The 15,492-nt window shown below is 50.9% G+C and overlaps 2 protein-coding genes across 6 annotated transcripts in view; one reads left to right on the top strand and one right to left on the bottom strand.

The window, feature by feature from the left end:
* Window positions 1-15,492, bottom strand: part of LOC103316931 (testis-expressed protein 47-like) — a 154,554-nt gene that overhangs the window by 83,435 nt on the left and 55,627 nt on the right. Inside the window, exon 9 of one of the 2 annotated variants that reach the window (XR_512628.3) lies at window positions 12,924-13,005. The exons of the other annotated variant lie outside the window; for it this stretch is intronic. The gene's annotated coding sequence lies outside the window, so the exon portion shown is untranslated. Of the gene's footprint in view, window positions 1-12,923; window positions 13,006-15,492 lie in introns of those variants that run through there. 2 annotated transcript variants of the gene reach the window in all.
* The window catches only part of LOC100117265 (nephrin), a 117,863-nt gene that overhangs the window by 48,829 nt on the left and 53,542 nt on the right, over window positions 1-15,492 (top strand). For all 4 annotated transcript variants that reach the window (XM_031928784.1, XM_031928783.1, XM_031928782.1 and 1 more), the window contains exons 2-3: window positions 7,576-7,717; window positions 12,821-13,029. In XM_031928784.1, coding sequence (XP_031784644.1) covers window positions 7,576-7,717; window positions 12,821-13,029 — 351 coding nt within the window. The remainder of the gene's footprint in view (window positions 1-7,575; window positions 7,718-12,820; window positions 13,030-15,492) is intronic.

Below are 15,492 nucleotides of genomic sequence, written 5' to 3'. Positions count from 1 at the left end.
GCCGTCTCTTATACTCGGCCGATCCGTCCGCAGCCACGCGGAAAAAAGGCATTTTTCTCGCAGGCTTACGCATTGTATTAGCCGTCGAGGTTATGACTCGGAGGGGGGAGCCAGTCTATTTGACGACGCCGTAGCGCTAATCGTTCGTTTAAGGAACCGACGGATTCTCGTCTGTCAGCTCTCTCTCTCTCTCTCTCTCTCTCTCTCTCTCTCTCTCTCTCTCTCTCTCTCTCTCTCTCTCTCTCTCTTTCCGCGATGGGGAAGACAACGACGAGCGAAAGAAGGCCAATATCCGGGCCGGAGATAGATCGGCTGCGTATAGACCGGCATTCGTTGTTTACCCGGCTGTCAGTCGCGGTTCGCCTATTGAATAGTACAGTGATTTTAACGGGCTTTTCGCGCTACGGCTCTCTTATCTTATACATCAATTTCAAGGACCGCCGATCGAAGACGCCCTCGATACACGTCGTCACTCTGCGGCGGACAGCCGGAGAGAGTTTTATCGTATATTATACGTTACGGGCGAGGGGAGCTTTCAGCGCTGGGACGGGTAAATACTGCTTATTTTTCTACTTCTGTGCCAAGCGACCCACGCATTTTTTGATCTTGGAAATGCGAGCGACCTTAGTAAATACAAATGATTTTCGCGATACACGCAAGCTGAAAGTTGCGAAAGAGTTCTCGGAATCGTTAAAATGTCGGATTAAAATAGGAGAATAACGTCCGAAATTTAATTAAAAATAATCCGGGATATGCGTTGTAATTACTATTCCGTATCATAGAAAGCCAAAGAAAGAAATAATAATAAATCTGGTATCATCCGGATTCGAAAGCATTTTGTTTGCTCAATATTTCAACGCATACATGGGATCAAAAATTTTAATATGACAAGATTCAAATTTTCGGTAGCTACGATAAACGGAATAAAAACGTACGGCGAGAAGCTCTCAATTTTAATGCGAGTAAAAACATATATATTCGCGTATCCGACGCCCGATCAAAGCCCGGCATTATCTACTTACACAAACTTATTTTTCATATTCTCTGATGCATTATACCCATCGCGAAATTTTACGAACTCTTTTTCGCGATAATCAGATCAAACGTAATATGCCGCTCACGTGTCTCGGATGCGATTAAACCATTAGCGTTACAATACCGCGCGCGTGTAGCAATTGAAAATGTCGCAAGCGGCTGGATTGAATTAACCAAAAGCGTAAAGCTTGCACGTGTACACCGCAGAGGAAAAAAAGTCCTCTCTTAAACATCCGAAAAGTATCGAAACGCGCGAGGGAGTCTGCCACCTGTGACCATTGGGAAAAGCCGACGCACCGGTGCAGGGGCCTCGACGTTATGCACACCCCCTTTATTCGTCGCGACGGCTCTTTAGTTCTCTCCTGTACATCGGCTCACTTCCTCTATCTCTTCGTCCGTCGACGTTCTCCCCGGATAGTATACGTATACGTCGGTGATTCGCATCACAGAGCGAGCGAGCGAGCGAGAGAGACAAGAGAGGGAGACGTCTAATACAGTCCAGCAGCAGCAGTAGCCTACGCCCAGGGGACTGCGGTCCGTTTTCCACTTGGCCGACGCCTCTTTCCGTATTCCTTCATGCAGAAAGCGTGTAGATCACAGACACTCGAGAGAAGCCGTATATACTCGCACTTTCGAGATATTCCGGCCGGCCGCTTCAAAGGAGCCGCTGATTACGTGCGCAGTTATACGCGTATCATTATATACTTTTCGGGCGAGCTATATTCCCGCCTACGTGGATCGTTCTTTTTTCTCCTTCGACGGACACGTGTGCATTCGTTACGCCGGTAGGACACAAAGGGCTCGACGTCGCTCATCCGGCCGCTAATTCGCTAATTGCCACGCGCGACCTTCGGAAATTGCACACGTCGGCGCGCCGCGGTCGGTAATTTTTCTAAGGACAACGTACTCCGCTATCGATCTCCCTCTCGCCACGGGCAGTGTTGCTCGGTGAAAAATTAAAGCCGAGTAATGAAACGACGACGTCTCTATGAATCGTCAAGAGCAGCTCTCCCTTTGTGTATACAGCTCTCGGTACAAAGTTAATTTACTCGAGCTGCATAATAGCCGAGCGCGAGTCGCCTTCGCGTTTCATAAGTGACGATGAAATTTTCCCCCCGCTGAGAACTGGGTGCGCGATAACGAATAAAACTCCGCGCGTGCGCCCGATCGTCGCGTGCGAAATAATCAGGCGACACTTTCGCGCGCGCGGCGTATATATACGGAGAAAAGGAGCGATAGGCGGGGAATGCAATTCTAGCTTAAAATTCTCGAGGCGCAAGCGATAAATTCAATCGCGAGCAAACACGACGCGCGGCCGCCGATCGTTTCCAATCTCGAGCGTTCCTAGCTCGCTCTGCACGTGCAGCAGCAGTGCACTCCTCCCCTCACGTATATACTCACACACGGGCGAGTGCGCGAGAGCTTCGTACAGTCTGAAAAAGGAAACAGCGACGGAGAGAAATACATCGGAGAGCTATCGGACGTCGAACCACCCGAGGGCGCAATTCCTCTCTCTCTCTCTCTCTCTCTCTCTCTCTCTCTAGAGCGGCTCTCTGCAGCAGGAGCCTCCGGTTGGATATACTCGCTCGTAGCCTGGTTATCTCTTTAGCGGATAATCGAATAATCGCGATTTACTTAGCGCTCTATGCGCGCAGGACCTGGCTCTCGAGACCAGCAGAGAGATACTGCCCGGCTATTCCGCTCGCGCGCAGCTGTATTATACGTAAGAGCTGCACCGCTCGCTCTCTCCGGCGAGAGATAGGGAGGATTGTAACTCGGGATTACGTAAAGAATTGCGCCTAATGGCTCCCCTCTCGAGAGGGAAAATGAGTGCTATCTTAAAAAAAAAATACGAGGCTCGTGATCGCCCATATACACACGGGAACGAATATTCCAGGCCGCTTTACGGGGGTTTGACGGGAAGCTCATTTGCCACCATCAAAGGCCCGTCCGCTCGGAAGTACTCGAAATTGAATTTCAAAAATTTCGAGAAGAGCTCTCCCGGCCACTTTAAAATTAAAACTTGCCGAGCACGCGGAACGAAACTTCATACACTCTGGGACGAAGGGATGAAAAAACCGTCCAATAAATACACGAACGCGGCGATATACAGTTTTACTTTACGCGCGCGAGCGCGGGACCTAAAAGAGGGAACAATTTTGTACATGACACCGCGGCGGCGGCGAAGAATGTATGGTAAAGCGGCGAACTTATCAGTCAGCTCGTCGTATACTTTCTCTCTCGCGGTGGCTCCATACACGTAAAGCGTCCGGTTATGTGTACAGGGCGTATCGTCGCGATCATAACTCAGTAATGTTTAATGCCGTAATTCCTCGGTATCTACGCGCAGGCTATCCCCGCGCGCGTGTGTGTGTATGCTCGGGCTTCTGCTCCGCGCGTAAAACTCGAACGATGAGCCACAGCTGCATTCGGAAAATAATCAAAGATTCACCTCAATGAGCGAATAGCCTCGAGCTATAAACGCAAACAGCAGCAGCTGGACTGTACACTCGGAGATTATCGCCCGCATGAAAGGCACCGAAAGCCCGCCGCAGTCGTGTGAACAACGCAACGCTCACACGCGCTCGCGCGAAAATAGCCGCGTGCAGTGGGTATAAGCGTGGCTAGCTCGTCTACGCGCTTATCGCTGCCTTTTGACGCACGTAGTAGCTGCTGCGCTGCCCGCGCTTCTATACACAAGCCCGCTCTCTCGCGTTGCAGTTATATGCATCGGGGTTAGGTCGGGGGCACCGGCATGCGAGGTCATTAAACGCGCGAGCTGTAGCAGTAGCGCCTCACGTGGGACGTGTGCACGCAGTGTATGCATATATATATATATATATATATATATATATATATATATATCGCTTCTTCGTCTGGCCTCGTGAAAGACGGAGCAAGTAGCGGCCGGCGTTATATGCGAGAAGCGCACATCTCTCGCGCCCGTATACAGGGCGGCGACATGTTTCCAGTAGCCGGGAGGGGATGTTATGTCGCTGCGACTATAGGCGAATTCCCGGGTAGCCGAGCTGTTCTCAAGTTGTTGTGAGAGAATAAGGGACGAAATTAATTTTGACGAGCAGTTTTGAAGGATTTATTTTTGCTCCCGCCGCGAGGCTTTCATCAACACTCTCGACGCTGTTATAACGCTGCTCTATCTCGTCATCGGAGAAGGAATAAAGGCGCTTTGAGAGAATTTTAAAAATCGTTCGACGAGCGAATTACGAGCCGATCGTATCGCGGGCAAACAATGAAACACGTCCATATAACGAGCTTTATTTCCTCCGCTCTTTCTCTCTTCTCGTGCAGCAGCGCGAGCGAGAAGAGAAAAAATTTCATCTCCTCGAAAAAGAACGAGGTAAAAGGAATAAGAGCGCGCGGAGCGCTGTATTGTGCCGATCGCTCATCGCCCCGGATCCCTTACACGCGTATAATATCGTAATAGAAGAAAAATCCCTCTGCAATCGTCGCCTTCGCGCGCGCACACTCATACACTCCGTGTATCGCTTTTATACACACGTATACACACAGCCAGAGCAAGAGAGGGAGTCGCGTGCACGTAGCGCACCGGGCGACATCTCCCGCGTTATTGATACAAGAGCTTATCGGCGTCGCAACGCGAGGAATCCAATTTTTGCGAGCTTTCGCGCGCCGGCGAAATCCCGGCGGCACGTAGCAGCTACACGTACGCGCGAGAACGTCATCCTTGCCTCGTGTCATTCTCCGGCTTCATTCGAAGCGACGACGACGAAGGCGACGACGACGAAGAGAAGCGTAAGCGCTCGGGCTTATTCGCTTACGCGGGCGCTCTCGAGAAATGAGCTTTTCAGCGAACGTGCGGGGAGAAGGAAGATTGAATGAATTGTCTATCAAGATCCTATGCTCCCGTTCTCTGTCTCTATACACGTATAACGCACTTCACAGGCGAGCGCGGATGATATCGGTACGAGTACAAAGGCACTTTGGCGCGAAATAACGTCGCTGTATATTTGGAATTTTTTCCCACCCGTCGCTCGATTAACCGAGAGAGAACAGGTGTATAGCGTGCCGGTTGGAAAGCTTCTCGAAGCAGACCGCAGGTTGTAATTGAATTCGCCTCCGACATCGACACCATTGCTGGCGTCAATCACGCGCGCCGCCGCTATAGGTATATTCTCTAGTAGAAGCTGCGAATATTACCGCGTAATTGCCCACTCGCGCGCGCGCTCACTTCCTCTCTGTAATCGCGTCGAAGGATGATTAATGCGAGATTGTAAGCAAGTTTGCACGAGCTTTGGAATGCACATTTTCTTTGCTCATCCCCGTATCAATGAGAAAGAATTTTCGACTACTCGGCCCATTTTACACTCAATAAAGCAAGCCCGGCAAGCATTCGATAAACAAGACGAGAGAGGGAGAGTTGATTCGGCAATTTGTGCCGGGCCATCCTCCGCTACTACCACTACTGACCCTCTACCCAGTCCTTTGCGCTTCAAACCGATCCGTTATTTGATTGACCGTGTTGACTTATCGGAGGGATTCCCATTCTGTGGCAAAGCGTCCGCGCGTCTTCGTCGCCTCGCCGGTGTATGTACACGGAAAGTCAGCACAGCAGAGGACCTGATCCGCAACGTCGAGAGAGGAGAGGTCTGTTTGTCGCGCGGCAAATAGTTCGGACTATATGGACTTTGCCGCGTTAGACCATCTCCTCTCCACCTTCCTCTCCGCGTATACGTTATGTATACTGGCCCTGGGTATACGCCTATACATCTCTCCTCTCGCAAGCGTCGCTTTCTCGGCTTGTTTTTTTCTTCCGCCCGCAACGGGAGGCTAATGGACTCTCTCGCTCGCATTTTTCCCGGTCACTTCATAAATATTCGCGGCCGCGTGTTTAGCGTGCCGGGGTCTTTTTGAAAAATGCATCAGTACCGGAATAACCGCGAGCAGAAAGACGCCCCGGCGCGTTGATTCCGGCTAGGGAAAAATAAGCGAGCGTACATATATAGCGAAGCGTGAAAACGACAGTTTTTGCAAGTACTATACACTACTGCGCTGCCGCTACGGCGGAACACGGGTTTACGCGGAAATTGCTTTTTCTTACTTGCATCGGGCTTCGTACAGCCCGGACGAAGCAGCTCTATTCCTTCTCTCCGCCGCCAGAGAGCGTTCACGGTCGTCGACTTTTCAGCACACACTAGCTGGCGTGTGAATGTCACGAAGCGTGAATCGGGCACGCGCGCGCGCCCATAACGGAACACGGGAACCTCCGCAGCGTATCCAGCCAAATACTTGATGCGTGCAGGTTCGGGCTTCTGAGCCCCTCGCTCTCGAAATAACGCTATACATTACGCGCGCGCGCGAGGAAAATGACCCGAGAGGGCAAGAAGGAGAGGGCATTTTTACACCCCATAAGAGAGTCAGTGGGCCATTGTTCAGCGGAGCTCTTTGTTTCGAGCCAAAGCAGCGGCAGTGGCGTCGGCGTCGGTGGCGCAGGCCTGATTTAACGAGGAATTGTGGAGCGATAATACATCACCGCAGTGAAATACCGCAATGGCGCGACCGCCTGCGGGATGGCCCTCGGATAATACTGTTGAAAGGCGTACGAGCTCGCTGCAGCGGCGGCATCAATCGACGCCGCGCACGCTTTACTCCATCACCTGGCTGTCTCTATATCGAGCCCAACGGATCCGCTGCTGCTGCTTGCAAGCTCGGCGCTGGCGCGCGAAATAATAACGGGCTTTTATTTTCCGGAGCGCGATACAGTGGAAGCAAGCTCCGCTGGGAGCTCCAACATTTTTCGTAGCTTACAGCGCCACTCGATGATGCATGGGACAAAAGAGACCCTCCCGGCGCGAAAAAAAAGACGAGACTCGTGCAGCCCGTGGGAAAAAATCACGTGCTAGTCGCCGCGTGTGTTGCCGCACGCGCACTAAAGACGCATTTGGCATTCACCGATGCGCGAAATTGTCGGGAATAGCTGCAGCGGATGTACGAGCGACGGTGGTATTGATTAATGACTTCGCCGGGGAGAATGAGCGAGAGAGAGAGAGAGAGAGAGAGGATTAACCGAGCTCGCGGGTCTCGCTATACATCGAAAAACCGATATGATTGGAAATTTTTTCAAGCTGCTGTTTTTCTCGTACATACAAGGGGTGTATTCACGTCATTTCGCGTGCACGTCGGCGCGATCAGTCTGTTTACTCGGCGGAAGCAATATCCGACTGAGACGAATAAAATGTTATTTTCGATAGACAGTCGGGAAATGCATTTAATATCAGTCCTCTGTGTACGGATTTGATCAACGGGAGGAACTTTTCATTAGTTTATTCTGGATTTAAGGTTGCTTTGATATGTTTCACTTCGAGCAATAGCTTCTAGTTAGCGCGAGTGGAATGTGTGTTTTTAAAATGGAGAGGATTCTATGTTTTACCTTCGAGCTTATCCTCTTCCCTCGATAAAAAAGTGATTGGTTTGATTAAATACCATAAAAAGAGTTTTATAATTTTAGAACCAACCGATTTAAATTTCAAAGCTAACGAAAATAAAATTTGAATGTTTCAGTTCCGGTGGCGCAGGTGGTGGCTCTGGTGGGCGAGCCGACGTACCTGCCCTGCGACATCACGCCCAGCGAGGAGAACGACGAGATCCACCTGATCCTCTGGTTCCGAGAGGGTCGCGATGGCACATCTGCGGCCATATACAGGTACAGCTTTAGCCTACGTATAATAACAATAACAGCATCAAGCGCGCGTCAGCGTCGACCGCGGACTCTAATCCAAAGTCGAAATATCGGCCAGATTTTCGAGCCAAATGACGCGTGAAGCTGTCCGCTGGAGCGCGAAAACAAGCTACGGTGAGCGGCGTGTCTACACGCGATCCCGTCATCCGCGACTATATCGCCGAATTGAATCACACGCGCATCGCGAGCTTTTTTAATCGACCTGGCACACACAGTGCACTGCGTTCAATTTTTGTTTCTTCTCCCGCACGGTAAACACAGAAGAGAAAAGAGAGAGCTTTATTCGGCAATTTTGCAGGGGACGCACGCCGCCAAGTGACGCTGAACGCCTCGTTTGTTCTTCGGCCTCGCTGACGAGAAATTGAGAGAGAAAAAAGGGCGTCGTTCGAAGTGAATAGACGGGGAGCTTTTGTCCGACTGAATCGAGGCAACGGCTCGCGCGGTGGTCGTAGTTTTTACAATCGCCGCCGCGGTAACTCCTGCGAGCTTTTTTCCCCCGAGCGAAGCGTAATGTACTTTTCTACATCTGGCTTTTGGAGATGTCGCCTGTGCTACGCGAGTGATTCTCGGAATACAGCAAAGCAAAGGAAGACGAATCGACGGAAGGTGCGCGAAGAGTCAATACTTTTAAAATCTGTGACTACGCGCTTTTTCGAGGCACACACACACACACGTACATCGAGGAGAAGCGCGAAAGAAAAGCGGAGATAGACGTTTGAAAATAAAAGATTCAGACTCGCAATGTTTTGCGAAAATAAGTCGCGACGTTTTTTCCTCTTTATCTTGCTCTCTCTCTCTCTCTCTCTCTCTCTCTCTCTCTCTCTCCCCCTCTCTCTCTCTCTCTCTCTCTCTCTCTCTCTCTCTCTCTAAAGAAAAACAGAACACTTTGAAGTTGCGCGCATGTCATATTTGAAAGCCCAACTTTCAGCTGCCGTGCGAAGTAACACGGCGGAGCCGGGGAGAGGAACGAATAAAAGTTAAAAATTCTTTTTAAACTTTGAAACGCCCGGAAAAACGTGCGCACGCTCGAGATTTTTGAGCGCGAATTCGTCGCGCGAAAAGCAATATCTGAAAAAGTAGCGTGGGGTATCGATAAATTACGTGCGGCTCTCTCGACACGCAGAACTTCATTACCGCAGGACGCACAGAACTCCCAGACGTGTCTGGAAATCGACCGCAGAGCGAACGTATACGTATACGATCACGAGCTAGAGTCAACACGGCCGCGTGCAGCCATCTCGATTCCAACAAAATTTAATACAATTGGCCTTTCGCCTCCCACTGGGGGTAATCCAGTACAAATAAACACGCGCGTGCACACACAGAGAGCGAGAGCGAACGAGTTTCTCCGCAATCGCGGAAAAAGCGAGAAATAAGAAGGCGAGGAAAAACAAGTGCGCAGCCGGAGAAATAAAAAGCATATGACGAGTGGAAAAATCGAGCCGGGTGGGATATAGCTATACAGAGAGACGGGGGAGAGTGAGAGAGAGTGAGAGAGAGAGAGAGAGCGCAAAGAGCAAGAGGCGCACGACGACGACAGTACTCTGGGAAATCTCGTCCTCGCAGTCGTCGTCGCGGCCTCTTTTCTTCTCTCGCTCTTTTCCCTCGAAGAGAGAGAGGGGGCGCCCCGCAGCAGCCCGCCCCCTTTGTCCTGCTAGTTTTATCTCGAAAGCGACGAGGGTCTGCAGGAAAGACGCACGATTTTCCGTATTTACCGCACTTCCGTGAATCGCGCAACTCTTATCGGCCCCTTATTAAATTTGCACGATGTCGGCCTTCCTTATTTTTCGGCGCACGTAAGAGAAAAGCCATCGACAAAGCGAAGCCGTTTTTAAGCGGGACTAACTTCTAAAGACCAAGAGAGAGAGAGAGGGGGGGGAGGTGATAAAATCTGCAGAATGAATACTCTCCTCTCGAGCTGAAAGCGCAGCGCTTGCGCGCGTCAAAGATACAGAGCCTCGAGAGAAGGGATTATTGCGCGCCATTCATCAAGTCCGTCTTATAAACGCGCTAGTTTCGAAATCTCATACGCGCCCGTGTCAAAGCGAAAGTTAATTAGCCGAGGAGCTCTTTCATCGCGTCGTCGGCATACGGCGGAAAGTTAGTCGGAATATCAAGATGGAAATCCCGTTGTCGGATCGTGAAAAATACAGCCGAAATGGAGAAACAGAGCGCACGGAATCACAATTCAACATCCGATGCAGAAAGCGCGATGCATAAACCACATTCCAGAGACTGCCACCGCTGCTGCTGCAGCCCGGCTTCAATATCTCAAATATACGAGACTTTTCCATTTGCTCGTTGCGCGAGAGCGAGCGGCGGCAAAAAGTCCGAGCAAAGAAAACGGAGAAAGAGCGAGATTCCACGCGCGGCGGATGAGGAAAGGGGAGGCAAAGAAAGCAACTATGATGAAGTACGTTCATATAAAAGCATTTACTCTGTGCAGCTCGCGGGGGCATAAATAAATATCTGGGAGCGCGATACGCCCCCGCGCGCACACGACGCGGATTTCTTAGGATCAGACGACGCGCGAAGGTACAAGCTGCTGGCAGACGGCCCCCCGGGGCGACGCGAGCGCAAGACGTCCTCCTCCTCTTATACTCCCGGCGATGACCGCGAGCTACGATCGACGACGCGGCAGCCGTATAAGGATGTTCGCGCGCGCTCCCGAGTGATGCATCAAAGCGAGAAGGGAGATATAGAGATCCGCCGCCGTAAACTTGCGCGCGCGAAAGCCCGAGGGCGCATTGTTTCGCACGCCGGGGAAGAAGCATTTTCCGGGGCCTCCATCACTTATCAAACTTGTCTCGGCGCGAGTGCTCCTCTCTGTCTCTCGGCGGATGGAAAGCGTGTGTGTGCATGTGTGCGTGAGTGTGTGTGTGTGTGTGTGTGTGTGTGTGCGTGTGTGTGTGTGTGTGTGTGTGTGGAAGACCTGGCCTGAAAAAAGAAAAGCTCTGCCAGGCCGGCTAGTATTTCTCGTTTAGCCCGCGAGCGACGGCGCTCTTTTCCCAACGCGCGCTCATCCGGGTCAGCGCCTCAGAATGCCGGCAAAGAGTCGCTGATTTTTTCGCATTTAATCCTGCGGCGCCTCTCTCTCTCTCTCTCTCTCTCCCTCGGTGTATCGCGAGCCTTTCGCTTTTCGTTTTCATTATTTCCTGCTCTATCTCCCCCCACCCACCCCCTACTCTTTCTCCCAGCGGTATACGCGGCCGTGTTTTTTATTTCACTCCGTTGTTGCGGCGCGGCCCTTTTGCGCTCGCGCGGATGTTTTATTTCACTTTCGATCGCGCCACGCTCGGACTCATTTTCATTATACTTGGGAACGAGAGCCGCGCGGCAAGAGATCCGCTCGCTCGTCTGCGCGCTCTTGCTCTGAGCCGTGTTTATTATGACTTTCTGGACGGCCCGGGCTGTGTACGCCGCCGCCGCCGGGGAAAAGTGCGTCAGCGATATTGAAGGAACATTGCACTGGACTGCACGAGTGAACGAGCTGAATAATTAAAAGGCCGATCGTGCAATCAGCTGCTGCGGATGAGTTTTCACGAGAATATAAGCCGAGCGCGAGAGGGTTATTGAAGAAATGTTGTACTCGTCCGGTGAAAACGTCCAAGTTCTTTGTTAATTCAAGCGATGAATGAGGCCAGCCGGGAGTGAAGCTTTTCAATGTATTATAATTGACTGAATTTTCATTTTAAAATTTCGACCTGCAATGCTGGCGTTAATGTATGAAATGATTATTCGCAGGTTGTGAAACGTAATTCTCTCGATACTATACGAATACGTTGTAATTATTAATTTATTACACCGGCGTTGTTTCCGAGATAATGTGCTGCGAATCGGCGCGCAGGTGGAAAAAGCAAAGTTGCCCGAATAATTAACATTATATAACGCAACGTTTGGTTTCGAATTTTGTGCAAATACTTATTGTTGTTTCAAACGCGATAATAACCGTGACAGTATCCTCGATTTGATAACAACTGAATGTGCGAAGTGCAAATAAGTTTCGTGGAAAAAATAAAAAAATCAGAGGGCCATAAGCCGCGCGGCGAACGGCACCGATAAAGATCGAATGGACGCGTTTCGGTGATTCCGCGTCGGAACAGCAAGCATCGTACAGGCCGCGTTCAGTCGAGTAATTGAATGCTCGCGGTATTAAGAGCCCGTGGGAGCAGTGTCGAGGGTACGCGCCAAGCAGGGGGAAGAGGGTTAAAGTGTCATTGGCACCAGGACACACAGCGGACTGTTTTCCCCGATCGAGTCTCGCGGCGTCACGGCCGCATGCATTAGCCCCGACGTGTTACGCTTCGCTACACGTCCCCAAGCGCTTTGGGCGCACCGCGGAAAAAACGACTCCCTCTCTCTCTCTCGCTCGCTCCCTCGATACTTCCCCGCAGCTGCGGCAGTCCTTTGTCTGACTTTATGCAACTCTCTCGGTTTATTGTTTTATCGTGAGCTGCGCACGTGCTTACCGGTGCTGTTCTCGATATTCCTTAAGTTTCGCGTTCGCGTTCGTCTGACTGTACTCGGCGTGTTCTACTGGTCGATCTTCGCGCACGTGTCACTTTTTGGTTTAATTATAGTTCTGACACGTCGACACGTTTCGTTATGCCAACGCAAACGTCGGAGACAGGCGCAGGCATGACTGACCAAAAGAGCGTCGCGAAAATGCCGGATATAGCGTATAAAATATTCAATATAAAAGTGCCACGCGAGCGCTCCGAGTTCTGGCAGGCTGGCAGGCGACGACAGCTTTCCTCGGAGTGCGAGATACTTTCAAAGTGACAGGCGTCGATTTATTTGAATTCATTCATGCGAAACGCCGGTTCAATATCAGGCAAATGTGGAAAAGCATATATTGACATCGGATTAACGCAAACTAAATTATAAGAAAATACCGGAAATTTCGTTGCGTAACATATCTGATTCGCTGCCTGGGTAATGACGAAATATATAGTATTATTTCCGTCTCGCTACGATTCCGGAAATTCAATTCACTGCCTATCAAATAACGAATATAATATTTATCGCGATGTATGTTTAATATCCTCTTTCGCCTTTCTGTTGCAGCGTGGACGCCAGAGATCGCGAATTCAACTTCGCCGAGCGCTGGTCCGACGAGAAGGTCTTCTCGAACAGGGCGCACTTTGTGCAGGACCGTCAGCCAGCCGAACTCGGGGTGGATCACATCCGCGAGGAGGACGCCGGCATCTACAGGTGTCGCGTCGAGTTTCGCCTCAGCCAGACCCGCAACTCTAGAGTCAATTTGACCGTAATCGGTGAGTGTGTGTTAAGCTCCATCTCCTCCCCCCTCTCCACCCGCGCGTATACACACATACGAACGCGACAACGAGGAACACTGAAAGCCCCCGAGAGCGTCGGGAGGAAAAGTTTAAAGAGCGAGGAAAAGCTAGTATACGTAGCTACGGCTTTTGCTCTTTTGCTCTCTCTCTCTCTCTCTCTCTCTCTCTCTCTCTCTCTCTCTCTCTCTCTCTCTCTCTCTCTCTCTCTCTCTCTCTCTCTCTCTCTCTCTCTCTCTCTCTCTCTCGCTCTCTCTCTCTCTCTCCTCTCTCTCTCTCTCTCTCTCTCTCTCTCTCTCTCCTCTTCTCTTCTCTCTCTCTCTCTCTCTCTCTCTCTCCTCTCTCTCTCTCCTCTCTCTCTCTCTCTCTCTCTCTCTCTCTCTCTCTCTCTCTCTCTCTCTCTCTCTCTCTCTCTCTCTCTCTCTCTCTCTCTCTCTCTCTCTCTCTCTCTCTGTCTTTTTCTCCCTCAGCAAATACGATCTTTTCCTCCCTTCCTCTCGAGTCGACGATACATAATTCCGAACGACATCGGGCCCGAGTCGATAGGCAATCGGCTACAGAGTCTCTCTCTCGCTCTCGCATGCCGCAGTCGCCTCGAATATCGAGCGGAGAGCTTTCTCTCTCTTTCCCTATACGCGCGCTTCCCGGTACCGCCTTCGTTCTTATTATACGAAGAGAGAGCGAGACCTTGCTCACGTATACATGCATGCATGTATAAATAAACGCGCATACGTGTGCACGTATAGCGACGCACACGCGAGAAATTCGCGTGCGCTCTCGCGGGACTAGCCGATAGATCGTCGCGCCGGATATTCCTTTGTTCATTCCAGCGGCGTCTTATTCTCTGTCTCGTGCGTGAGTGCGGCTCTTTTTTCCGCACGCAGCATCGCGCGCCAACTTATCCAATCTCCTTTCCGGAGCGCGCCGCGGCGGCAAAAGCAAACGAGGTCGATACTACGGGCGAATCCACCGCAGCTCTCTCTGCATTTGTGCTACTTTCTCTCCTATATCTCCGGATAAGCATGAGAGCTTTCGTTTTTCCTCTACAGTGCGGTATGCACGGAAATGCCTCGAATATCGACGCTTTGATCGGACACCTATAGCGATTGGGTAATTTGCGCTCGACGCTGCAGGTGATCTTTTTCATAGAACGAGGGGATAAAAAGAATTAGAGTCCGCTTTTCACGGCGCGCGGCTCGGTCGCGGGGAGACGGAAGCACACTGTATGGTTAAATATTTACGCTGCATTTATAAAGAGTCAGAGGACCGAGAGGCGGAAGGCCTTGCGGGAAAAGCCAATTAAAAAGCGCCTGAATTCTTAAATTCCTCGGAAGTAGTCGGTTTTTTGGGGAATAATCTGAATATGCGCGCAGCTGATCCGAGCTTTTCGCGCGCTACTTGCGTCGTTATAATATACAGCAGCGCACTAGTTCATAGAATTCGCACCTGCTCGATTGGGATAAAACAGCCGAGTTCTCACGCGGAGCAGAACAAAGTCTGACGGTTCAATTTTGCACGCAGGCGAACTTTTGTCATTGTTTGCCCGTCGAATCGCACAGTCCGTAAACAATTCTTGCAACGAAAAGTGTCGCGCAAAAGTTAACACGTCAAGCCGTACGCAATCACGAGTATACGCTGCTCCGCTGCGTTGCGATGAAAAAAATTTGCTGAAACTCTCCGGCAAGCGCGCAAACACGTGTCGCGATTCGCAAATACGACTAACGAGGAAGGAGCTATTAAAGACGCAGCCTTGACGAGCAAACAGAATCTCTCAGCGACGATGCGCCGAAAAAATAAAGATCGGTCACTTAAGATAAATTGGCCGCGCGGCGCACTGGCGCGTCGGTGTCCGCGGTGATGTTCCCCTCCACCACATCAAAGTCAAAGCGCGCGTGTACACACACACACACATCTCTTTCGCGGCCGAGCTTTCAGCCGTGATTAGCTTGTGCGCTCTTGGCACGCGAAAAAGTGCGCGCGAGGTCGTTTGATTGCTATGCAAAGAGAAAGCTGGGTAGCAGTAGCCCGAGTAAGCAATTAGAAAAAGCCTCGTCGCTGAAAAGTTATACGCGGCGAAAAGAGCTAGCGGACAGGTGACTTTCTAAACTTCTCGACGCGAAAGAGGAGCGGAGAGGCGTGAAAGAATTACGCTTGGCAAGCTCGCGCGATGAAATTTTCGTTGTAGCGCGGCACGATATACCAGGGCCAACGACGCTGTGTCTACATAAAGGGAAGTTTCGCGCAAACGGAAACACCGGGGCGTCGTCAATTAGCACAGTTCTCCCGTTATGGCTCACGCTATGCATACTCCCGACGAGAGAGCAAAGTTTTATCATCCAAGAGTGGTTGCGCACGAGCGTTTAACGTCGCAAACCGTTTCGTTTGACAATTCGCGCGATCCTCGCGCCGATGAAGCTCGACTCGGAAAGGGAAAGAGTATAT

Source organism: Nasonia vitripennis, chromosome 4 (assembly GCF_009193385.2).
Source record: "Nasonia vitripennis strain AsymCx chromosome 4, Nvit_psr_1.1, whole genome shotgun sequence".
NCBI lineage: Eukaryota > Metazoa > Arthropoda > Insecta > Hymenoptera > Pteromalidae > Nasonia > Nasonia vitripennis.
This window is presented reverse-complemented; position numbering and strand designations above follow the sequence as displayed.